The following is a 27,096-nucleotide window of genomic DNA, read 5'->3' as shown; positions in this document are numbered from 1 at the left end:
TTATTCACTTACCTCTTAGTACGACGGTATTTATGTCTGTTGCGTTGTCTTGAAGTTGTGATCGAAACATTACTCAGTCAACAACATGCGAACGAGTTAAAATAGTTTAAGCAAAATAAACACCGCCTGGACAGCAAATTCTGGAAATGAGGGACTAATTTTGTTTATTTTCAATCTTGAAACGTTGCTGACGAGGCAATAACTTTTTGAGTTTTGTTATCTTTATTGCAGAATCAAAATACAAGCTAATTACATATTTTATCTCATTAAGTATTAAGTAATGAATAGGAAATACACAAAATATATGTTTTAGAATACAGATGATTACATTCTTGATACATAACGTACAATTTATGTTTGAAACCTCTGCAGAGGAAGGAATTTACAGCTATGAACTGGCTGTGACGACGGTTTAAGTAATTATACGTTGCAATGTTAAGCACCTATTGATTCAGTGAGAAAACCAAGCGAACCTCGTTGCGTCTTCTGTGTATACGTGCAAGTCGTCACGAACTTGCAATCATCGTCTCCAGAAGTATTCATGGTCGCTCGAATCCGGTCTTTGCATCAGAGCGAAGACCATACGAGCGTCGAAGTTGCGTATCGTTTCACCGCCAAGGTGCGGCGGAGTAACTGACACAGGCCACGTGACAGTATTCCAACCTAGGAATCTCTCCGTGGCCCGTCAAACCATAGAAGTTCTTCTAGCGACCTATTACCTGTGAAAGGAGTCCATCAATAGATGTCGCTTCACACTTTACTCTCTGAATCGCGTCACTTACGTGCCCTTAAAAAAAGTTATTGCTACAACACACTACTAACAAAGATATGAGTAACGTCATATAACTTGGTTTCCCTTTCACATCTCAAAGCCTATGAGAGATGATACTTGTATCATTAGGCAGTTTCAAACGGCTACGATTATGAACAATACATTTTAGCATCATAAGACGATCTTGAAAAGAAGGATGTTAAAGACCCTATCAACAAAATAGATATGGCCGATAAGTAAAACAATTATATCCTCAACAACAATAAGGGTTCAAATATAGCACCATATAAAGATGTAACACAATCTTAAAAATTTCTCTTGATACATTCTATGATTATCTGTAAGTAATTATGGGTTATACTTGTTAACGAACATACATTTCGTTCTACATATGTGCTTTATCACTTTTCTACTTGGTTACTCCTTGAACGGAAGTAGAGATGACAATTAGAAATCGATTAATCCAATAACTGGTAAACACGCTTCTTCTCTGTACACATGGCGAAAAAAATATCTCAATAATTCATATCTCAAGCAGATGCTCATTACAGGCAGCGCCGGACACCTGAATTATATGAAAGGTATGGATCTGATGTTGGCAAAGTGTTCTCGAGACAAAGTCATTCACTCAAAAGAACTCAGATGTAAAAGTATCCACCTTCACATCTGAGAGCAGTCTGAGAGCAGTGATACTTCACCAGCAGGTATGCAGTGACAGCTGGGAAGCGTAATCTGGAGTGCATGGGAAAGACGATGTCACCAGTAGCAGGACTTTCTACTTGTGAAACAAGGCCGTGCGAACCGCTCTCTGGCCTATTTGACGGCTGCGACATCCATTCCCCAGAGTTTGTACCAGGGCAGCGTCATGCCGGCGCTGCCTTGTGACGCACCGCTCATCCTCTTGTGGGGCTGCTGGCTGTGCAGCTGCTGCTGTTGTTGTTGCTGTTGCTGCAGCTGCTGTTGCTGCAGCTGCTGTTGCTGCGGGCCCCTCAGCTGGCGGGGCACCGGCGCCGGCTGCTGGGGCGGGGGCCGGCGGTGGTCCTCGACCACGATGCACGACTCGCTGTCCTCCTCCTCGTCCACCTCGGAGGGCGCCATCGAGTCCAGGTCCTCGTCCTCGGTCTGCACGGCCACCGCGGGCCGCTCCTCCGCCTCCGCCTTCTGCTGCCGGCCGGCGGGCTTCTTGTGCTGCTGCTGCTCCTGGTGGCCGTTCTCCCTCTTGGCCTCGGCGTCCAGCGCGGCCGGCACGTCGACCAGAGAGCGGTGCCTCCAGAGCGACATGCCTTCCAGGATGTCGCCCGGCTGTTCGGAGCGACGGAACTTCCAGAGCGACTTGGTGCGCTTCACCGGGTAGCTCGGCTTGCGCGGCGGGGAGTCCCTGCCCAGCGTGGTCGACAGGTGGGGCAGGCGGGGCGTGGTGGCCGACGCCCCGGGGGATCCCCCCGCGGAGGTGCCGTTGACCAGGCCGTTGGTGTACTCGCGACGACGGGGCTCCGTGGTCGGCTTCCTGCCGCCGCTGCCGCCACCGCCACCGCTAGTGTGGCCGTTGGTGGCAGCTTGCTGGGCGTGGGTGCCGTTGGTAGTGGTAGACCAGCCGCGCCCTCCACTACCGCGCTGCTTGGTGGGCAGGGTGGAAGACACCGGGGCGTTCACTGCAGTCACCGTCTTTTCGCTGCAAACAGTACACTTCTCGTTAAAAATATGGCTTTCGTGAATTACTTATCTGCAGATGACCATACAGCAGCGGAAGTGGGATCAACAAGAGGAGGGGGAAGAGGGTTCAGTCGTTACCACTATCCAGCAAGGAATCTATAAATTTAATAAAAGTACGTTTGTGTGTGCACGTTTCAAGTCGCCTAGCAAACTGCTGGCTCCTTTTCAACCAATCTCGGCACACACACCTGTTATTAGAAGGAAATTTCCACTCTACAGCCGAGTGTGCGCTCATCCCAGGCTGCAGCTAAGCCATGTCTCCGCAATATCCTTTCTTCCAGGAGTGCTCGTTCTGCTAGGTTCGCAGGAGAGCTTCTGTAAAGTTTGGAAGGTAGGAGACGAGGTACTGGCGGAATTAAGGCTGTGAGGACGGGCCGCGAGTCGTGTTTGTGTAGCCCAGTTAGTAGAGCACTTGCCAGCGAAAGACAAAGGTCCCGAATTGAAGTCTCGGTCCGGCACACAGTTTTAATCTGCCAGGAAGTTGCACACCTGTTATTCTCTGGAATAACCCTTCCAACTGGGACGCGAGAGTGGGTGAAATATATAACACAGGAGAGAAAAACATGGACTGTGGGAAAATCGGAACAGAAGAGAATCGAAGCATTTGAGATGATGTAGTACAGATTAGTGTTGAAAATTAGGTGAACTGATGCGATAAAGAATGAAGAGGTTCTGCGCAACATCGGAGAGGGAAGAAATATGTGGAAAACACTGACAAGGAGAAGGTGCAGGATGATAGGACACCTGATAAGACGTCAGAGAATTACTTCCATGGTACTAGAGGGAGCTGTAGACGGCAAGAACTGTAGAGAAAGACAGAGACTGGAATACATCCAGCAAATAGTTGAGGGCGTACGTTGCAAATGCTAGCCTGAAAAAAAAAATTGGGAATTTGTGGTAAGGTCTTATGGGTCCAAACCGCTGAGGTCATCTTTCCCTAATCTTGGACACTACTAACTTACGCTAAGGACGACACACACACACACACACACACACACACACACACACACACACACACACATGCCCGAGGGAGGACTCGAACCTTCTACGGATGAAGCCTCAGATCGGTCGGCTACCCCGCGCGGCTCCTACTCTGAGATGAATAGGTTAGCACAGGAGAGGAATTTGTAGAGGGCCGCATCAAACGAGTCAGAAAACTGATGACTCAAAAGAAAAGGAGAGAGAAGGATGAGATGGACGACCGAAAGTACAGAGGAGGAGATGGGCAGGAGACGATGAGGAGGAGGAGGAGCAGGAGGAGGAGATGACAAGAGAGAGAGAGAGAAAGAGAGAGGGGAGGGGCAGAGTAAGATGGACAGAAAGAGGTATACCATCATGCAGCATGGAAAAAAATGTAACAAGTTTGTATGACAGGCGGTGCCTACCGTCTGTATTTCACTGTTGTGCAGATATTTTCAGTGCAGCACTGAAATAAAAAATAAATGTGTATAAGAAATGAATCACGTGTGCTATATTCCAAAGTACTTGGAATGTATCCCTGATCACTTCGCGAAATTTTGTTGGTGAGATTCGGGTTCACCCTGTATATCAATTTTCAAACTTCACGACTGACTGTGGGATAATACAGTGGCATGGAAACTAAAGAGTTCGCATCTGCAGCTGAGTGATCAGAGACGTTGAGCGTCAAAAATGTTCAAATGTGTGTGAAATCTTATGGGACTTAACTGCTAAGGTCATCAGTCCCTAAGCTTACACATTACTTAACCTAAATTATCCTAAGGACAAACACACACACCCATACCCGAGGGAGGATTCGAACCTCCGCCGGGACCAGCCGCACAGTCCGTGACTGCAGCGCCTAGACCGCGCGGCTAATCCTGCGCGGCCGTCGAGCGTCATATGGAGGAAGCGAAAGTAGCCACAGTATGTATGTTCTGGCTCACTTTTGACTCACTAGCTCACTCACCAGTTCGTTCGCTAGTTCACCAAAAGTTATTTACTATAATATATATTTTTCAGCTTAAATTCACTATATTTCTTTAAAAGGTGAACGTAAGAAAATAAATTTAGTATATTTGTTTATAAAAGGTGAACGTATGAAAATAAATTTAGTATAAATTTTTATGAAAGGTAATCCTAAGAAAATAAATAAAATGTATTATGGCAATCTATTCCTTATCTAAAATTTTCCATTTACATACTGCTCTTCATGAAGATCTCATAATTGCTAATGCATAATTTTCACTAACCAAATCATTTTATTTATTTTCTTACTTCCGCCTTCTATAAAAAGTATATTAAATCGATTTTCTTACATTCACCTTTTAAAAAATATAGTGAATTTGAGCTTGTTGTGTACATAGTTCCACGTAGTCAGCGCGTACACAACTTTCCCACTAGAGCTAAGCACAACAGCGCAGGCGCAGCGCTCGTCCGTCTCCGCACTACGAGATGTTATTTGCTGGAGAGATAATAAAGTACTCAAAAAATAACATCGGTTTTAGTGATTTTTACGACTAATACAATGGTTGGAGTTGAGATACGAAAGAATGTACTCTGAAGCCTGTTATAGCTTGTACTGTTCATGTGCAGTCTTCGTCAAGTTACGGTGTAAAATGTTTTAAAACAGCATTGCTTCCACTTCTTTTGCACCGCCTTACTGGGAACCGCCCCACCCCCCAGTACCCTCTCCTTCTTAATGACCGTCCCTTTCCTGACATCCTCAGTAAGGCCAACCACTTTGCCTCCCACCTCTCTGATGTTTTTTCCATCCCAGATGATCCCCACTTTGATTATTCCCTCTTCCCTGATGTCATGGACCGTACGAATTCCTCTGTTCCTCCCCTTGCTCCTAGCTTCCAGTACTTGGGCCACACCCCACCATCTGAACTTAACATTCCCATCACTACACTGGACATCAGCCTCACACTCCGCACTAAACGCAACACTGCTCCCGGCTACGACTGCGTTACCTACCGCCACCTCAAACACTGCCCTACCTCCTTCCTTTTCATCCTTGCCACCCTCTACAATGTTATCCTTGCCACTGGCTTCTATCCCGACCAGTGGAAATCCTCCCGTAACCAAACAAGCCTCCATCTGATGCCTCTTCCTATCGTCCTATCTGTCTCACATCGGTGTTCAGCAAGCTCTTGAAATCCATCCTTTCCCGGCGCATCCATCTCCACCTCCATCAAAACCACCTCCTCCCAAACACCCAATGTGGCTTTCGACCTTCCTTCTCTGCTGATGACCAACTCACCCGCCTCACTCACCTCCTCTCCCTCCAGCTTAATTCCCGTCGCTATGCCATTTTTGTCTCACTTGACCTCGAAAAGGCCTACGACCGTGTCTGGCACCCCAGTCTCCTGTTTAAACTCCAAACCTACGCCCTTCCTATCAACTACATCCGTCTGGTGGCCTCCTTCCTCTCCCACCGCCCCTCCTATGTTACCATCCATAATGCCGATTCCCACACCTTCTACCCCTCTGCAGGTGTGCCCCAGGGCTCTGTCCTCTCCCCTCTCCTCTACCTCCTGTACACGACGGATATGCCCCAACCCCCCCCCCTCCAGTACACCTCTTGCAATATGCTGATGACACCTCATTCTTCACCCTCGCTCCTACCCTCCAACGGTCCCAACGCCTTCTCCAGAATCAACTTGACCTTTTTGCTGCATGGTGTAACCAGTGGCTCCTGAAACTCAATCCTTCCAAGACCCAGGCAATCATCGTAGGTCGTACCACTCGCTCCTTCCAGCTCTGGGATTTCTCCCTTACTGTCTGCACATGTCCTGTCAGCCTCACCCCCACCCTCACCTACCTTGGCCTCACCATTGACCGTCACCTCACCTGGATCCCTCATCTCCACTCCATCCAATCCAAAGCCCACAACCGCCTCCGACTCCTCAAACTCCTCTCTGGCCGGACGGGGGGGTTGCACCCCTCTACCATCCTCCGCACCTACAAATCCTTAATCCGTCCCATCCTCTGTTATGCCAGTCCTGCCTGGATATCTGCCCCCTCCAGATCCTTGAGCGTCATGCACTCCGCCTCGCCTTCCATATACGCCTCCCGTCCCCCAAGCGGATCCTCTATGATCTCATTCCCTTCCCCCATCTGCTCCTATTCCTCGAACATATCCGCATCCTCTACACCTCCCGCCGTCTTGAACCCCCTCACCCCCTGGTTGCTCCTCTCCTCTCCAATCCCCGCCCCCTGCCACGTCTTCACCATTGTGTCCCCCCTACCCTCCATCTCTACACCCTTCATCTCCTTTCCCAAGGTGGCTTCCACCAACTCCCCCTCCCGTATGATGCCCTCTCTCCCTCCATTTATCCCTCCTGTCAACTCTGATCCTCCCTCCCCCTCCTTTCCTCTGTCCTTTTCCCGGGCTCCCTCTCCCCCCCCTTCCATCCTCTTTCTTCCCCACCTCCCCTCTCTTTGCCCCCTTCTCTCCCCTGCGTACTTTTACATTTCCCTCCTCTGCCTCCTCTCATTCCCTCTCACGTCTGCCCTTCTCCCCCTTTATTAGTCCTCTCCCTCCTTGGTTCCCCCCCCCTTTTCGTTTTTTCCTCTCCTCCCTCCTTGTTTTTCCGCCTCCTGCAGGTACCTCCCCCCCCCCCCCCCGCCCATCTGCCTTTGGCTCGGGAGTGTCGTCTTTGTGCTGCCACTTTCGCGCAGTGTTCTACAGTGAGTGTTCTACAGTGCGTGTTTTACAGTGAGTGTTTTACAGTGAGTGTTCCATGTTGTGTTTTTTTGTGACTCGTTGCGAACGGCCATCATACTATCGCTGGGTGTGCCTTTTATCTCTTGCGAACAGAAACCAGACTGTCGCACTGTTTTTTAATTGTCTGTCTATTGTTTTACCTGTCTGCTTCGTATGTATTTTCTTAGCATCATCATCCCTCTGTTCTTTGTTTTAAGTTCCACGATTTCTTTTCGCCATGCTACTCTTTAAGTCTCCGATTTATCGCCTGTTTTTATTATTTATTCTCTTCATCTTTCTCACAAAGTCTGTAGGCTGAAGAGCGGCATACTAAGCTGCTGCCAGCCCACCCCCTTCGGGGGGAATTGAAATTCAATAAAGAAAAAAAAAACTTCTTTTGCAAGGAAAAAAACGCCTCACAAGCTAACTCCGTCTGAAGAGGCCATGAAGGCCCAACAATACCAACGGGCCGCCGTGTCATCCTCAGCCCACACCCGTCACTGGATGCGTATATGGAGGAGCATGTGGTCAGCACCGCTCTGCCAGCCGTACGTTAGTTTTCGTGACCGGAGCCGCTACTTCTCAGTCAAGTAGCTCCTCAGTTTTGCTTCCCAAGGGCTGAGTGCTCCCCGCTTGCCAACAGCGATTGCCAGACCGCATGGTCACCCACCGAAGTTCTAGCCCCGTCCGACACCTCTTAACTTAGATGATCTGACGGGAACCGGTGTTACCACTTCGGTAAGGCCGATGGCACCTCACAAGCTAAAGCAGAGGAATTAATTAGAATAAATTTCTTTCATTTCCATCTATGATCATAAAATTGTTACGTCCGTAGACTACCGGTTTCGGTTAGCTATGACTATTTTCAAATCCTGTGCTAATATTATGGTGCGACGGTTTCTAAGCTGATACGATACCACTATTACTCCATAATATTAGGACAAGTTTTAAAGCAAATCTGAAGATGGTCACAGCTGAGCGAAAACAGTAGTCTAAGGATCTAACAATTTTTGAGCATATAGGGAAATAAAAGAAATTTATTCTACGTTTTATGGACTACTGTGCCATTCGCGGCTATGTCGCAGCTTGTGGGAATATCAGTTAACAGGGCCGTGGATAGACAGTCGGCAGACGACCTGTTAATGTGTGGAATCCATTAGTAAAGTTCTGTCCAAAGTTGAAAATATTTACTTAATGTTGCGGTTATTTAATATGAAGAATAAATAAATAAATAAATACTTCTGCAGTGTGGCAGAATTGTAGATACCACTGAAAAAAGTCTATTGCCTCTGAATTTTTGTCACAAAGTTAGCCCTCTACATTATTAGTTAGTATTTATTTCTACTATTTTGTAAAGGAAGACTGAATGTGAGAGGTGTAATTCATTACCTCAGTAAAGGCAGCAAGCCGCACCATGACCAATCTGCAACACGTGCTTCCTGTATCAACCCATGCAGTTAGTAAAAGTATTAGCACAAATTAGTTGCCCACATGCTAAAACGTATAAGAGAATATCTCAAGTGTGCTCCTAGCCTGCGTATTGCACAAGACTGAAAAAAATCAATATGAACAAATAATCGAGTGTTTAATGTCATCACGTCAAACACTGATGGACGATAAGTACCACACATAGCTTCATGGTTTGTTACGAAATGAAGTCTCCTTAACCCAAGGATCTGAGAACGAATAAAAGCAAGTATGTCCATATTTCAGTTTCATTAAAGTCATTTTATACTTAATTAACAAGATGAGCTATTGAATCAGCTTCCTGATTCGGACCAAGGTTTAGCCCACAGCAGCAATGACCGCCAAATTCTGTCATACAAGATGTCTTTAGAGGACAGCGCCCTTGACTTTTTCTTCTATAGATGCACGTCTAATTCGTTGTGTAAATTACTTTAGTTGCTAGCAATGCTGAACTGTTTGCTCAAATTGATAATTCATTCCAGAACTATAAATATTAAGAATATGAAAAAATAGAAATGAACGTCATTGTTACGAACACAGCAAGCGTGAAATGAGGCCCAACACATAGTTATCATTCATTATAAATTTACTTGAACACATCTGTAGTGCAACTTAATTTGTGTACAACAGTTGTTTCACATTCTCAGATTATTATAGAAGACTCTAGCACTTGACATTAAAAAAATGGTAAAATAAAAGTGCTTTTATACTAAGAAACGATCATTTATGTGTGATCTATCGTCCATCAAAGTGTGTTATTGTGTTCCTGGAATGTAGGGAGGTAATCAACGCTCACTATCCTCTCTTGTAAGTAAACTTGTGAGACTGTAGTAGTTACGAACACGGGCCCAAAGCAATCGGAACTTTATTAGTTCTTCTTTTCGAGAACCATTGTTTACAAAAACCGACCTCTTGTTCATTAACATTTTACTTTTACACATTTATGTATCAGATAAGTTTTGATTCCCTTTCCACATTTTGATGTTCTCAGCATCAGTTTGATAAGTCACTGGCGTAAACTACTAACACGTACTATTTATACCACAATCAAACGGGTTTGGGTCCACAAGAAACGTAGAAATACGTGAGGCAAAACTTATGAGCACAATGTCCTCGAGCAGATAGCTTGAAGAAACACAAACACACATTTATACCCCTCGAAGATATTTTTAAAAATGCTTTTCACAATGTTAGCCAGAATACAGTAAAGGGATTTCTGAAGTTATTAGTGTAACAATACAGGGTGCGGAATGTTATCTGCAACTTGTACAGAAACCAGAGCGAAATCAAGAACACAATTCAAGCAGTAAATAAAGTAGAGATTTGGAAAAAGTAATGGAAGTTCAGGGAGTAGAAATAAAAATTTTAAGGTCCGCTGATGGCACTGTAATTCTATGAGAAACAATAAAAGAAAGATCTTTTAAACGAAATGGAATGTGCCTTCAAATCCAGCTTTGAACTTCAATGAAAGTAAAACACGGGTAACAGAGTGTCGTTGAATTATGTCATGTTGATGATGAGGCGATTAGAATAGTATATGAAACGCAAAAAGTGGTAGACGTGGTTTTTTACTTGAGCAACAAAGTAACTCATGACGGCAGGGTCATAGGTATAAAATGTAGGCTGGCAGAAGCAAGAAAACATTATCTGAAAAACAGTAATTTTTTTAATATCAAATATAAATTTAGGTGCAGGAAGCGAACGCTTGTGCCATTCACGAATGGTGCGAGGGAAACTAGATTGCACGTATGACTGCATGTAATGTCTAAAGTACTATCTATTAGAGTCTGCAAACAGTTCCTGTTAACGGTTTCTGTTTATCGAAAATAAGAAAACCACGGACAATTCATAATCAGTGTGACATATACTGATGGATCAAAAGATTATGACTATCTGCTTAACAACTTAGTGGTCTATGTTTGGAATTCAGTCCAGAAGCGGTTCTGCGTGGAAGGTATTCGACAAGTTCTTTGTAGGTTTCCGCAAGTAGCACCGCACACCTACGCACATGGGATGCAGTTCGCTGTAGTTTATGGAAGTATAGCTGGCGTCCCGTAGCGTCCTAAATGTGTTCCATAAGGCTCAGATGAGGCGAAATTTGTGTCCAAGACATGAACGTGAGTTCCATATAACGCTCTCCTAAGCACCATAGAACTATTTGGGCCTTGTGACAATGCCATTCATCTTACTGGAAGCTGTCATCGCCGTCTGAGAGGAATGCATGTGGCCTGCAATGGTTGAGGTATACCATTGCTATCATGGTGTCTTCGGTTATTACCACAGGTCTTATGGAAGCCCAGATGAATGTCCTGCATAGCACAATACTACCCACACCACACTCCATCCACTGTTTGGTGCGTATTTAGAGCAGCATTTCCTGTGGATAACGATGGACCTGAACACAACCATCGACCTTGTGTAACAAGAAATGTGGTTTCTTGTGGCACGTTTCCATTATCCATGGTCTCAATAATTCTTTACCAACTGTAATTGACGATGTCGTTGAGTCAACATGCGAACTTCTAAATGTCTGCTGTGGAGAACCGTGTTCAACGACGTGTGCTGAACGGAGTGCTACGTAACATTTGGGAATGCACGTCCGTTGTACTCCGTCGTCAGATCCGTCACATATCGCCAGCTATCCTTTTTTTACAAAGTCTCTGAATTACATATTCTGTGACGAAGCATGGACATCCAACAACCTGTCACCCACTCATGGTTTCACGGTCATCCAACCAGTCTGCTGCTCATTAGTAACAAGCAAACAACATTTATGAGATGCTCATTCCTAGACGCTGGCCATAACAATCTGCCCTTTGACAAAACCTGTGGACTTGTAGATTTTCAGTCCATATCGTCGCTAGAATGATTTCCCATTCATCTGTGCTCCACTTCTATGCTTCAACAAGTTGCGAGAGAGTCGCTGATTAAAACAATTCTTAGACTACCGGTTTCGGTCAGCAATGACCATCTTTAGATCTGAATCAAAACATGAGAAACAAATACAACTTGTAAACAGATTATATCTTAAAACAATAAAATATGCCATAACAAAAAGTGTGGAAACATGCATTTAAAACATGAAAAGGCACACCTGTTTCATAACATGTCCCAATATAATAAAACAATTGTCACAAAAATATACGCAAAATAATCGTAGCACATATTTAAAATATGGTGTACACTAGACCTCAGTGGCGGGGCGTTACTGTTCATAACAAACTGCAGTACAGTAGCCAAAACGTGTTTGTGCCGTAAGGTCGTTAGACATCGCCATTGCAAATCTACGTATAGTCGTCAGTTATGAAACTGACTGCGACTGTGGGTGTGGGTTAGTTTACACCATATTTTAAATAAGTGTGACGGTGCAAGTTGATTTTGTGCATATTTTTTGTCGATGCCACTGTGTTTTATTATATCAGGACTTTTTATCAAACAAGTATGCGTCGTCAAGTTATAAAAGCACATTTCCACATCCATAAAAGTAATCATTTTTCGTTATGGCTCACCGAAATCGGTAGTCTAAGAAATAAACGTATTGTGATCATTGACGAAAATAACACAAATTATTACACTGAGAAGACGAAAGTCACGCGATACCTCCAAATATTGTGTCGGAGCTCCTTTTGCCTAGGGTAGTGCATCGATTCGACTGCCGTTTAGATGGAAGTCCACTGGAGAAATGTTGAACCATGTCGTGTCGCCTCTATAGCCGTCCAAAATTGCGAAAGTGATGCGGTTGCAGACTTTTGTGCACGAACTAACATCTTGATTATGTCCCATAAATGGTCGATTGGACTCATGTCGGGCGATCTGGGTGGCCAAATCATTGCTCGAATTGCCCAGAAAGTTCTTCAAACCGATCGCCCACAACTGTGGCCCGTTGAGATAGTGCATTGCCAGCCATAAAAATTTCGTAGTCGTTTGGGAACACGTTGTTCATGAATGGTTGCAAACGGGTCTCCAGGTAGCCGAACATAACCATTTCGAGACAATGATAGGTTCAGTTGGACCACAGGACCCTATCCATTGCACGTATGCACAACCCACCCCACTATGGACCACCACGAGCTTGCACATTGCCATGTTGACAACTTGGGTCCATGGTTTCATGGGGTCTGCACCACACTTGAACCATACCGTCAGCTCTTACCAACTGAAACTCTGACTCATCTGACCAGGCCACGGTTTTACAGTAGTCTAGAGAGTCCAACCGACATGGCCACGACCCCAGGAAAGGCACTGCAGGCGATGTCGTGCTGTTACCAAAGGCACTCGCGTCGGTCTTCTGCTGACGTAGCCCATTAACCCCAAATATCGCCGCACTCTACTAACAGATACATTCATCGTACGTCCAACATTGATTTCTGTGGTTATTTCACGCAGTGTTGCTTGGTAACGCCTGAAATGTGGCATTCTCGGCACACTATTGGCAATGTGGATCTCGAAATATTGAATTCCCTAACGATTTCCGAAATGGAACGTCCCATGCGTGTAGCTCCGAATACCATTACTCGTTCAGTCTTTTAAGTCCCGTCGTGCGGCCATAATCACGTCGGAAACCTTTTCATGTGAATCACCTGTGTGCAAATGACGCTTCCGCACAAAAATGGTTCAAATGGTTGTGAGCACTATGGGACTTAACTTCTGAGGTCATCAGTCCCCTAGAACGTAGAACTACTTAAACCTAACTAACCTAAGGACATCACACACACCCATGCCCGAGGCAGGAGTCGAACCTGCGACCGTAGGGGTCTCGCGGTTCCAGACTATAGCGCCTAGAACCGCTCGGCCACTCCGGCCGGCTCTTCCGGACATGCACTGAACTTTTATACCTCGTGTACGCGAGACTACCGCCATCTGTATATGTACCTATCGATGCCCCATGAGTTTCGTCACCTCAGTGTGTGTGTATATATATATATATATATATATATATATATATACACTCCTGGAAATTGAAATAAGAACACCGTAAATTCATTGTCCCAGGAAGGGGAAACTTTATTGACACATTCCTAGGGTCAGATACATCACATGATCACACTGACAGAACCACAGGCACATAGACGCAGGCAACAGAGCATGCACAATGTCGGCACTAGTACAGTGTATATCCACCTTTCGCAGCAATGCAGGCTGATATTCTCCCATGGAGACGATCGTAGAGATGCTGGATGTAGTCCTGTGGAACGGCTTGCCATGCCATTTCCACCTGGCGCCTCAGTTGGACCAGCGTTCATGCTGGACGTGCAGACCGCGTGAGACGACGCTTCATCCAGTCCCAAACATGCTCAATGGGGGACAGATCCGGAGATCTTGCTGGCCAGGGTAGTTGACTTACACCTTCTAGAGCACGTTGGGTGGCACGGGATACATGCGGATGTGCATTGTCCTGTTGGAACAGCAAGTTCCCTTGCCGGTCTAGGAATGGTAGAACGATGGGTTCGATGACGGTTTGGATGTACCGTGCACTATTCAGTGTCCCCTCGACGATCACCAGTGGTGTACGGCCAGTGTAGGAGATCGCTCCCCACACCATGATGCCGGGTGTTGGCCCTGTGTGCCTCGGTCGTATGCAGTCCTGATTGTGGCGCTCACCTGCACGGCGCCAATCACGCATACGACCATCATTGGCACCAAGGCAGAAGCGACTCTCATCGCTGAATACGACACGTCTCCATTCGTCCCTCCATTCACGCCTGTCGCGACACCACTGGAGGCGGGCTGCACGATGTTGGGGCGTGAGCGGAAGACGGCCTAACGGTGTGCGGGACCGTAGCCCAGCTTCATGGAGACGGTTGCGAACGGTCCTCGCCGATACCCCAGGAGCAACAGTGTCCCTAATTTGCTGGGAAGTGGCGGTGCGGTCCCCTACGGCACTGCGTAGGATCCTATGGTCGTGGCGTGCATCCGTGCGTCTCTGCGGTCCGGTCCCAGGTCGACGGGCACGTGCACCTTCCACCGACCACTGGCGACAACATCGATGTACTGTGGAGACCTCACGCCCCACGTGTTGAGCAATTCGGCGGTACATCCACCCGGCCTCCCGCATGCCCACTATACGCCCTCGCTCAAAGTCTGTCAACTGCACATACGGTTCACGTCCACGCTGTCGCGGCATGCTACCAGTGTTAAAGACTGCGATGGAGCTCCGTATGCCACGGCAAACTGGCTGACACTGACGGCGGCGGTGCACAAATGCTGCGTAGCTAGCGCCATTCGACGGCCAACACCGCAGTTCCTGGTGTGTCCGCTGTGCCGTGCGTGTGATCATTGCTTGTACAGCCCTCTCGCAGTGTCCGGAGCAAGTATGGTGGGTCTGACACACCGGTGTCAATGTGTTCTTTTTTCCATTTCCAGGAGTGTATATATATATATATATATATATATATATATATATATATATATATATATATATATATAATTTCCTGCGAATGCGGGCTGGTTTCCCTTGTTCCGCCTCTGTTACACTATGTCAGCGATTGCTGCTCAAACAGTTTCTCCACGTACGCGTACACCATAATTACTCTACCATGCAAACATTGGGGCTACACTCGTCTGGTGTGAGACGTTCCCGGGGAGTCCACTGCGGGCCGAGCCGCACAATAACCCTGGTTTCAGTGTGGGGCGGCAGTGGGGTCAGTGGACTGCTGTAGCGTGTTGTGGGGTTGTGAACCACTGAGGGCTACGGCGGGGACGAAGTCTGTCGGTCCTTTCTAGGTCCCCAGTACAATACAATACAAGGCTGTGAATTGGTGTTATTCACTGTTTGCTGACTGGGCCTAGATCGCTGGCTTGCATGTAAAAGCTCTCACATGAATAATACACAGTGCGACAGATAAAGGGCAGGCTGGACTGCGTCAACTACAGCGCAGGCAAACTGGATGCTCTGCAGTCTTTCTGAAACGATTTTGAAGCAACTCTTCTCAATTATCTCGCATCTCGTATCCTTTTTCGTCATCTTCAGGCCTATCATTTTGTTGATAGTCAAAGTTAGTCTGATATTTCGAAATTAATAACCCTCGTCACTACAAATATAGAAATAAAGTCCTTTGGTAAGTTTCGGTCCAGGTCATCCGTTATTAGAAATACACTGTGATATAACATTCTGAAGAAATGTCGAGAAAAAAGGCAATTTACTTTCCCTAAACGTCTTAACATTTCTTTATTTTCCTTCGAGAAAGGTCGACATAGGTCTGAGTAGCACCTACACTTACCTCGTTGCCATGTTAAAATCTACTTCTTTTGCCAGACGCAGCAGAGCCTTGAAAGATTCATCTCACTAAGATTCTAATGCAGTTGGAATTGAGACTGAATTCTGAAACAGCAACTCGGAAGAAGAAAGGTAGATAGTTTATAAAAAGACCATTCTTGGTATAAAATTAACCAAGCGATTTCTTCACCTACATTGATGCAACACACGCTAGAATTCTCGTCCCACCAGCTATCAATGTCTGACAAAAAACTACGTTACTCTATTGAAAAAATCTTTAGTTACTTGTATATCACAGCAGATAAGACATTTTCTTATACTGCCCGTATGTCAAGACATTTTCCTTTCCTTCGTTTACCAAAATCTCGTTTCAGTATTTAAAAAAGTTTATGAGATACAAGGGATGTTATGTTTTATTCTGACTTTATCGTTTTCGCGTGGGAGAGGAACTGAGTGCGGTATGTTCAATACTTTTCTCGATTATGGAGAAAGATGTAGATCCTGTCCAATGATTAAGGAATAATTCGATATGGTAGCTACCTTTGGTACTCAGGAATGTATGACCTAACATGCACCAAATATAAACTCCTAGCAACCTTTCTTTTTTCATTGCAAGCTACTCGAATTTCGTGCAGTGGATTACTTAATTCTGAAATGTCACAATCGCTTCGACTGTTAATGAAACAATATGCAGCTCATCATAAAGCTGACGAATTCGGCTAGGAGATACGACAGAACTGCTTTTTAACAAATGGTTTATTTAAAATAGTTTGAAGAAGATTGCAGAGCAGCTGGCAGGTGCGTGACACTGTTTCCTATAGCCGGTTAATCAGCGCTCCCCAGGAGATCTCACCTTCCATTCTGTGACGTCAGACAAGAACAGGACTTCTGACTAGTCAGTGCAGTTAGCATTCACAGAACCGTACAACTAAAACAGCAATAGCAGTATCGCCGAATATATACGAGTACAGAGTTGGTGGCCGGAGTGGCCGAGCGTTTCTAGGCGCTTCAGTGATGTCCTTAGGTTAGTTAGGTTTAAGTAGTTCTAAGATCTAGGGGACTGATGACCTCAGATGTTAAGTCCCATAGTGCTCAGAGCCATTTGAACCATATACAGAGTTCGCTGCAGGGGAGCAACCTAGCATACAGCGGATCTTGCTGCGGAACCGCCCCGCGGGCCTGCAACTAAACCCATTTAAGGTATCGACTTGCTCTTCTCAGTCGACTGCTCCAGAGAAGTGAGTTTACCGCAGTGCCCCTGGCGTTTTGTTCCAGTACTGAGTCTCATCTGTTTGGAGTGGTCATTTTCGTTTACTCCTAAGCGTAAAATTGCCGGTTCTGTGAGAGATGTCTGCTCGCAGTTGGCATCCAAACGGTGAAAGTGAGGTCAAAACAATCTAAATGTAGTAATAAAAGTAGGAACGAGCAATGTTAACGGAGTTTGTTGACGACTTAAGCATAGTTCGTGGTGGAAGTTCTTGTCAAAGGTCATCTGATAAATTCTTTACATTGCTGGTAATTGACGGAATACGAAAAGTATCATCCACAAATTTCGGAAAATAAACATTTATTCTTTGGAGAAAATATATATTTGCAAACACATCAAACGAGATCGAGAACGCAATAATAGCACCCTTTTGGTTTATCGTTTGTATCTTATTTTCTTGCTAAATGCCAAGTAACAGCGAAAATTATTTTTCTCGTCAAATAATTCAGACTTTTCCGGTGTTAAAACAGTTGAGACTTTTTCTCTGTAAACGCAAATGCCCTTATGCTTTCAGATATTTTGTCTCTCTTGTTGGAGAACACTAACAGTACAGAATACCAGGACTTTGTCTAACTTTTCAGTGTGTCACCGAAACAAAGCAGACAACACAATGAAGATTAAGAAGACACGGACACACAAAAGCTACTTCTGTAATAGGAGTGAGCTCGGCGTGCATAGGTTTTCAGCAGATTCATCCACAGTCCCCCGCTTTTGCGCATGGGCCAGCGTGGAGCATACTCGGAAATTTAGAACTCCACACTTGGCACAGTCTACCGATCATTGACGTCATAGACACACTCGCTAATTTACAAGCAGGCACGAAAGGTGCACAAACTTCGAGTAGTCAATTTTGACTAAAACGTCGCACGTGTAAAACCCGATTAAGCCAGCAGCGAATCTTACTTCATGTGGGATGGGCTTTACAGAGTCACATGCCCGCAACGCCACCAGGAGGAATTCAGTGTCGTGGCGAGTAGGAGTCAGAATGTTTTGGCTGATCAATGTGGTGTAGGTGAAGTTGCTGTGATCACTACCATGAACTACGACTGTCATACAGAAAGTGTAGAAAGTCTATACCTACACCCTGTGCGTCGGTTTTGTGGCAGCTGGAATACGTCTGTGTTCAAGAACATCACAACATTTTACTAGTACCGTTAGTTCGACATAAATTTTTGTCACTTTCGGAAATTAGTAAGGGAAATGGCATGAGTACTGGATTTGTCATTCTCAGAAGTTACAGGGGAGAAGTGGCTTTGCAAATAATCGGTGTCCAGTTACCAAAGTCTCCAGATGTGGCCACCAGTATCAATGTCGAAATCAAAGCGAGGTGGTAGTAGGCTCTAGATACTCACCCACTGTCCGAATGTAAGCATTTATATTGCTTTCATAGTTATAGGTGTTCAATCAGAACTGAAATGATCTTCAAGCTAACAGGAGAACAAGTCCCTCCCTTTAGAGTTGGCGATTCATATCTAAATTGTATTTCCTAGCAGAGTATGGTTGCCATATTAATATGCTTACATGAATCCGTTTTTGTGGGCTGCAATATGAGTTTATTTACGTTCAATTCGTGTTTATTATCGTTGGAAGCTGTGTTGAGAACAGATTTCCTACTGTCTGATTTTGAAGTTACAATTACGATGAAAATATGAAGAAATCTTTCTCTCACAGTCAGAAGTTTAAAGTGAGGTGTATCTAGCTTTAACGAGATTTGTTTTAGTTGTTACTCAGACGTGGTAATTGTTTTAATATCATTCCTTCTGTTAAGAGCGGAATTATTTCCTCCTAGTTTCCCCATATACATCTAATTAATATATTGCTATCACATTAAAACTATCTTTCTCTGTATACATTTTCTGTCATTTCCATTCGCTGGTTCCAAGAGCCCTTATTAAATTTCTCGCATAGTTGGAAAAAAAAGAAAAAACTTGCGGCGGCTTATATATTTGTATTTCGAGTTTTTAACTTAAACAACAAAGTTCTACAAGAACTTTTCTCTAGTGTGTGAAAGAACACTGCACCTATCTTGCTAGCCATTGAAATTAATCTTTTTTATATACACACCTATTTTATGTTTTTCGGGAGGTTTTTCTTGGTTGTAAGGCAAATGCTGGAACTGCAATTATTCCAACTTGGGAAACTCTCTGCTCACACCCACCTCCCTGTGTTCTGGTTGACGAGAAACGAATTCACAGTGGGCCAGTTCTCAAATAGTCTACCCTTCTGCCACAGTAATAAAATAAAAACAAAGTAAACGAACGAATACATAAGAAATGTAAGATATAAAATGTTCACTGTTGACGCAAAACGTGGCTGACATACATTCTCTCCGCTTCAATCCATGACTGTTCTCAGTAGTCACGCTTGCCTGTACTCCGTTATTAGACTACTCTCGCAGCTCACGATACGTCGTTCACAAATCCGCGCCATCCATAACACAATAAGACAAGCGGAACAAGTTGACTGATCCTAATGCCCGTTACTGATGGCTGGAGGTAATATGTACACTAAATTACTCTGTTCGCGGCTTATTCTCTGGCGAAAACTAACGCATGGTTCGTTAGTTCCCGTGAGTAGACATTTTCACTCGCTAACAGGTGACGAGAGCAGTAACGGATGTTTCTTATCGCCTCACGTGAAAGCGTGATGCCTATATTTTTGCTTCCTTTGATCGCCTGTAACGCTAATAACATGAATTTAACGAGGAGAAGTCCAGGAAGTAGATGAAGACTGTAGAAAGTTCTGACGTGCAGCACATTTTAGGTTCCTGACAGTGACATAGGAAAACTCTCTCCGTTGACTCATGCTAAACGCAACCTTCCACATGCATACAGACTGGCTTGCAAGGCATAAGTTAGTTACTTTCTTACGTTCCAAAATTACTCTTCCAGAAATGTTCTTTGAGAATCAGAAAGCAAAGGAGGTGCGGCGGATTGTGAGTCATTCCAGGTTAACACATCCATTCATGAGTCGCAACGCCAGCTGAAAATTATCAGCTTATGAGCTCCACTGAAAAGAGCCGCAAAGCTGTTAGAACAGTATAATGTCAGAGTATATTTTTACTTAACGGTTATACGAATCGTGGTGTAATCCATAAGTGTACCGACTTGTATGAGATCACCATTAATGTCAGAGAACACAACTGATAAACAACCAGCAGTCTCATATGGTCCAGACTAATTTCTCGCATTCTCAATAACCATTAAACTACCGGAATTCAGACAACGAAAATCTAAGTACGACCTTAGCGTGGACTTTGTATTTCTGTTACCACCAAAATGATGGTGTTTCACACACAGACACGATGGTTTCCATTATTTTTCTATACATGACAATAATTTGTTATACAGGATGTTAGGGGTATGAGTGGAGATATTATGACCATTGATACCTGATGTTCTCTGTACAGTTGCAGCTGCACCACTTAGGAGACTGCGCCTGCCATAATAGACAAGCATCCACACTTCAACAGCTGACTCCCCTCACAGGGGAAAATAAGCGTTAATGGGTTGCTCTTGTTACGTGTACTAAGTCGTACCAACCAACCTAAAAACATACTACTCTTAATGCCTATAATTATTAGTCTACAATTGAAGTAAGTACTGTTATAATGTTGGTGTGTACACCATCCGCTGTCACCATTAAAAATATCCACACTTACATCTTCAACATTCCGCATAACTCGCTGCAGGATCGGAGTGCAGATGCCCTTGGTCCATCATAGATTGAATTTCGTATGGCTCCCCAAGCTTATATCTAGCAAATGTCACAATGTTTTATTAAAACAAGTCACGGTCGATCTCTTCCTCCATTGTTGTTCATTTCGGGAATGTGCTCTATCTCCAGCGAACATGAAGTCGAGGTTGCATCAAAGTATGATATCCTTTGTTATTTCACCTGTCCCTCGTAATGTTAATATGAAAGCTGTTTGTGGACCACATCAATAATTAAGTAGCTTACTTCCGCGCTTATGTACAGCATTTTACTAACAAGAAAATAAAAAGATGGTAAAGATTTTACGCCCAGTCATAGACAAGGTCATTAAAGACAAAAGGAAAACTGCTTATCAAGAGATCCATCTCGACATTTGCCTTAAGAAACATTGGAAAACCACAGAAATCCAAATATTTTTGCAGTCGGATGTAGATTTGAAGCATCGTCCTCTACAATGCGAGCCCGTTGTCTTAGCAATCCGGCATCGCAGTGAGTTCCTCAAAAACAAATCTGCACTTGCTAACATACGGGTGCAATAACATGCATTCAAAATGCCAAGAAATTCATTTTAGGTACCTTTCGTAAGTTGATTATCCATCGGTCACGTCGTCGAGATCGACGTCTCGATGGGTTTCCCAAACTTTTTATCGCTCGGGAGACACAATCTTGGGCGTGTTCGGGCGCCAGATGGATGTTTTTTTATGTCACGCCGCTTCGAAGATTTCATCTTCTAATGAAGATGAGATGACTGATGACACACACACACACACACACACACACACACACAATTCCTTTCGCAGAACGACCAACTGGGAATCAAAACCAAGAACCTGTGGTGTAGATGTAACAATGCTAACATTTTTTCTTGTCCTTTCTTGCTATTTCTTTCTTCGTCGTTTTCTTTCTTATGTGGACGTCGCACAACATCTCTCGAGTTCCATCGATGACAACTTTGCTCAGTTTTTTATTATTATTACTATCATTACTATTATTATTATTGTTATTACTATTAAAGATGGTGACCAGTCCACTGATTGAACGTGCTGACACGAGCGGCTGATAGTGCAATGAATGATATGGTCCTAAACCTCGAAGAGAATCAGAGACTAGAGGTACAGCGGTCACATCTTACACAAATTACTCTTATAATTATTATCGAACACAGTTATTAATTCAAAGACAGTTAGTGTGGTGGCTGATAATCTGACAGACAAACCGTGATACAGTTATCCTTATACACAAGCATTATTTAAATGACTCTATAGCACCTGCAACTGTAATTCTTTTTTTTGCTTTTTTTCGTAATATCGTTGTACGGAGATACAGTTATTGACTGAAGGATCGTCAAAAACCAACAATGCCAGTGATTAGCATATTTACGTCTTGCGAATATTGTTTACTGTGCGAACCTCACCTCCACCGACCAATTTCTCAGATTGTTCTTGGAAATTTTATATTTTGATGTAAGGGACTCGCAATTATTACAGAGTAATAGGAGGGGCAGTCAAATGCAAATCTAACACCCGCCACAACGGGACCATGGACTAGGTCCATTCAAAAGTAATCACCACGCGCAGTAATACATGTATCCCAATGGGAATGAGACGATCAATTCCTGCTTAGTGGAACGCGGTCGGCCGCTAACGGATCCACAACCGCAGGCACTCCTGCACTTCCTCATCCGACTGAAATCAACGTCCACGTACAGGCTGACAATTATTGAATTATATGAATTAAAATCGTCGTAACTTCTGAGCGGTTTGCGTTAAGTCGTCCAAACTGCACGGTTGGCCATGGGGCATAATGGGAATTAGTGAGTGCATGTATGCTTTGGTTTAGCGACCATGCATAGTTTCACTTGGATGGGCTCGTCAATAATCAAAATTGGCGCATTTGGGGGACTGAAAGTCTGCATTTCGCGTTCGGAAAGTCCCTTTACCCTCATCGGGTGACTGTGTGGTGTGCAACGGCCAGTCACGGAATAATCGGTACGATATTCCTTGATGGCACGGTGACTACCGAACAGTACGTGAAGGTTTTCGAAGATGATTTCATCCCCTTTATCCAAAGAGATCCTGATTTCGATAAGACGTGGTTCATGCAAGACGGAGCTCGACGCCATCAGAGCCGAAGAGTGTTTGATATCATAGAGGAGCACATGGGGACCGCATTCTGGCACTGGGGCATCCAGAGGCCAGTGGCATGGGCCTCGATTGGCCGTCATTTGAAGACATGCGATTCCTTTTTGTGAGTCTATATTAAAGGCAAGGTCTACAGCAACAACCCAAAAACCAATGCTGAGTGGAAATCAGCCATTCAGGAGGTCATCGACAGCATCGATGCTCCGACATTTTAGCGGATCATGCAGAATTCGTTTGCGCCACATCATCGCCAATGATGCAAGGCATATCGGACATGCCATAAGCTAAATCCGAATAGCTGTAGTGACGTTTACATATTGACTAAAATATGTCCACACAATAGTTGGTAACCAATTTACGTTTTTTTTTTCTTCAGATACGTGGTGTGTCCACAAAGTAAGTTCCGTTTGGTAATATAAAAAAAACGTGTAGAGATATAGAAAAAATATTTATTGTACAAAAATCTACAACTGTTAAACTACTTTTCTACATAGCATCTGAAATTTTGTAGGTACTTGTCATAGCGTGGCATAAGTTTTTGTATGCCTTCTTCATAGAGGGTTGCCGCCAGTGTATTGAACCATTTGGTAACGTGTAATTTCAGCTCGTCATCATCGATCAAGTGTTGACCACCAAGGATAGATTTTAGCTGTAAGAAGAGATGAAAGTATCCGGGCTGTACGGAGGATGATCAAACGCGTCCCAGTGAAATTCCCGTAAGAGTTGTTTGGTCACAATCGTCGTGCGATGTCGGGCATTATCGTGAGAAGAAAACATCTTTTGACAGTACTCCTCGGTGCTTGTTCTGTATTGCGCTGCTCAATTTCTTAATGGTCTCACAGTAACGATGTGCATTGATTGTTTGGCATCGTGGTAAGAAATCAATCAGCGAACTGCCTTTTCAATCCCAAAAAACGGTGCACATGACTTTTCGAGGTTTCAAGATTTACTTAGGATTAAACGTCGTTGAGGATGAAGTGAGCCTCCATTCCATTGATTGCCGTTTTATTTCAGGGCCGTCGTACGATACCAAAGTTTCATCGCCCGTGATTAACCGAGAAAGAAAGCCGTCGCCTTCTTCATTGTAGCGTGTCAGAAACTTAAGTGCACTGGCTATCCGTTGTTTTTTGTGTTGTTCAGTAAAAATTGTGGGTACCCAACGTGAGTAAAGTTTTCTATATTTCAGTTTTTCAGTAACAATTTCGTGAATTAGTGATAGTGGGATTTGCGGAACTTCCATTGAAAGGGCACTAAGTGTAAAATTATGATTGTGCTTAATCTTCTCTTCAATTGAGTGAACCAGTTCATCAGTAACCACAGACGGGCGGCACTTCGTTCTTCATCGTGCACTTGATCACGTCCTTCACTGAACAGTCTGACCCATCTTCTAACTATTGAATCACTCATAGCATTTTTTCCGTAAACCTCACAGATTTGCCTGTGAATTTCTTTAGTTTAACTCTCTTTGCATTTAGAAAACGAATCAAAGATCTGATTTCACACGCGGCGGTATTTTCAATTACGGCTGACATTATAAAGAAGCACTACAAAGCACACGTCGGCAGCAGCGATCTGAAAATGGCGTACATGTCTTCCCCTTGAATCAGAGTAACTGCCGCGCATGCTCAGAACTGCGATCGTAGCGCTGCCGCGGATAGAAATAAAAACGGAACTTACTTTCTGGACGACCCTCATATTTCAGTAACTGCCACCCCATATGTCTTTCTTCAGGTGGCGAGAGATGTGATAATCACACGTTGAAAGGTACGGACTGTACGGAGGACGTTGCAGTGTCTGGCAACCAAATCGTTGAAGCGTAACCTTCGTCCAACTGGGAGTGTGGGGGCAGGCGTTCTCATGCAACAGGACTCTTCCAATCGACACCATTCCTCGGCGTTCTGAATTTATGGCGCGTCGCAGTTTCTACAATGTGTCTTCGTAGCGCTGCGCATTGATTGTAGTAACTCGACAAGAAGGGGGCACTTGCTACAGGAATTTCAATGAACCACTTTGGATTTCTTTGGTGGGGGAGATTTAGGGTGTTTCCACTGTTGGCTTTTCCGTTTGCCCTCTGGCTATCGGAATGCTGTCGCGTGGAATCACCCTGTTCCAAAATGGTACAGAGCAGCAATCTGACTTCTTTTCCATTCTAGCTTTATAAGAGCAGTTTCGTATTTTGGCAAGTAACTAGTCGTCATCAGTGCAGTATTTCGGAGTTTTTATACAAGACCTAGTACGTCAACACTTGTGAGCCATGGTAAAAACTGCTGTTTTGAAGAGCGCGCCGCAGCGCGTAGTGTGAAGCAATCGCCCCCCGTTTCTGGCAGTGGCGCCGCTGTGGCAGTCGCAGCTTTGGTGTCTCCCTCTGGTGAGAAAGGGGAAAGGTTGCCTGCTCACGTGCATTTAAGGGGCGCTATGAGCTCGCCAGTCGGTCAGTCTGGGCCAGTCTCTCGTCCCCAGCTTGCTAGTCTGTCTCTCGTCCGCATTTGTTACGCAGTTAGTGCCTGTCTCCCGTTCTGATCAACCTTTAAAGCCGGCAAAATAAGAGTCTTTCCACTCCGCCAGTAAGAGAACTCAGCGAGTGGTCGCCCGGTCGGGGCTTAGTTCCTGCATCTGAGTCTGCGCGTTAGGCCGCCAGTCTGCTCGAGTTTGCTCAGGCAATGGTCATTGGCGGGTGGATCGGTCGGTTGGTCGGTCGCGCACTGGGACACAAGATGACTTGTCCGCCTTGAGCGTCGGCGCATGTGAGGTCGCCACTTGAGTCCAGTGGGCCGCGACGTATAGCGAGGGGTAGTGACATCGCGGTCGACACGAGAGCAACAGGAGTCAACCCACGACATCAGTCTGGCCGGTGCGAGCTGCGACGCCGTGAGACGGGAGATCGGCGCGCCTTCCTGCGTCCGTTGAAGCGGCTGGCAGCGGACGGTTCGGGAGAGCGATTTGGGGGTGCTGCACCGGGTCTTCTCGAGAAATCGCAGTTTATTACAAGTTAAGCGCTTGTTTGATTTACTCTTGTTAAATTCTACTTGTTTTCTTGGTGAGGTCACCAGCCGTTTTGCTTTGGGGTCGTCCCACCATTCTTCTCCGTTTGCCGACCCGCGGGAATGTGGTTATTTATAAATTGGGTGGTCCGTTTTTCCCTTGAGGAGTAGGGACGGGTTACAGCAACCTGCGGTTAGGGTTGTTCTGTAATCTCCCTATCAATCTACCGTACGTTAGTAGCTGCCTCTGTCATGTTTGTCGGATTTGGTGGGTTAACGAATTGATATCTGATATTATTGCCTATGATCTTCAGAGGCCGTATCTGTGTACTGTAGAGCATCTTAACTATTGTTTGGCCAACCTTGTAGAATTTTATATAAGATTGTATTTCATGGGCTTTTATTTAAATGATCATTGTAGTATATAAAGTTGCCACCCTTTCACCGTAAGACTTTTCTTAGAAGTTAAAATCAAGTTGCACCTTGAGAGGGTGTACATAGTTTGTGCGCTCTTGTAAATTGTTAAAACTCTTAATTTAAAGTTATCTGGTGTGTTGCAGATTTGCACCAGCGTTGTCTTTCAGAGGCTGTTGTGAGCGGTCGTAACTACGGCCGTGTCAAAAGGGAGTGGCAAGGTATTCTGCCCGAAAGCTCATACAGTCAAAACTTGTTTCTTTCTACCTCTGAATAAATTGTAACTTTGATATTTAGAGGATGCTTTCTGATTATAATTTCAAATCTGTTTCTTTTAAAAAATGCTTTTAGGCACTATTAAAGTGAATAAAATTCCCATTTGTTAAAAGGAATTTGGTTATGTTTTCATCAGTTACTCCCTGGCAACTACTTCCACGCTTAAATAGTGTGATTAAATGTGTTAATGTTCTTGATGAATCGCTAGTAAATAAAATAAATTCTTAAGAACATTCTTTGAAAATAAATCACGGTCCAACCTGTTGTTCTGACTCTTGTCAAAGCACCTTAATGAACTGTGACAAGAGACATAACAACAGGTGTAGACGTACTAGGGCATAAATAAGAACTCCGAAATACTGCATTGATAATAACTGGTTACTAGTCCCAATCTGGATCTGCTCTAATACAGCTAGAACGGTAACGACGATGGATTGATGCTCTTCAGCATGCTGAAAGTTATATC

General features: G+C 44.6%; 1 protein-coding gene across 1 annotated transcript in view; it reads right to left on the bottom strand.

Annotated features, from left to right (window-relative positions):
* Positions 1 to 221: 221 nt before the first annotated feature.
* Positions 222 to 27,096, bottom strand: part of LOC124772889 (brain-specific angiogenesis inhibitor 1-associated protein 2-like) — a 579,992-nt gene continuing 553,117 nt past the window's right edge. The window contains exon 13 of the mRNA XM_047249357.1: positions 222 to 2,444. Within this exon, the coding sequence (XP_047105313.1) occupies positions 1,586 to 2,444 (859 nt within the window). The 3' untranslated portion in view covers positions 222 to 1,585. The remainder of the gene's footprint in view (positions 2,445 to 27,096) is intronic.

The sequence above is a fragment of the Schistocerca piceifrons genome, chromosome 2, assembly GCF_021461385.2.
Source record: "Schistocerca piceifrons isolate TAMUIC-IGC-003096 chromosome 2, iqSchPice1.1, whole genome shotgun sequence".
Taxonomy (NCBI): domain Eukaryota; kingdom Metazoa; phylum Arthropoda; class Insecta; order Orthoptera; family Acrididae; genus Schistocerca; species Schistocerca piceifrons.
This window is presented reverse-complemented; position numbering and strand designations above follow the sequence as displayed.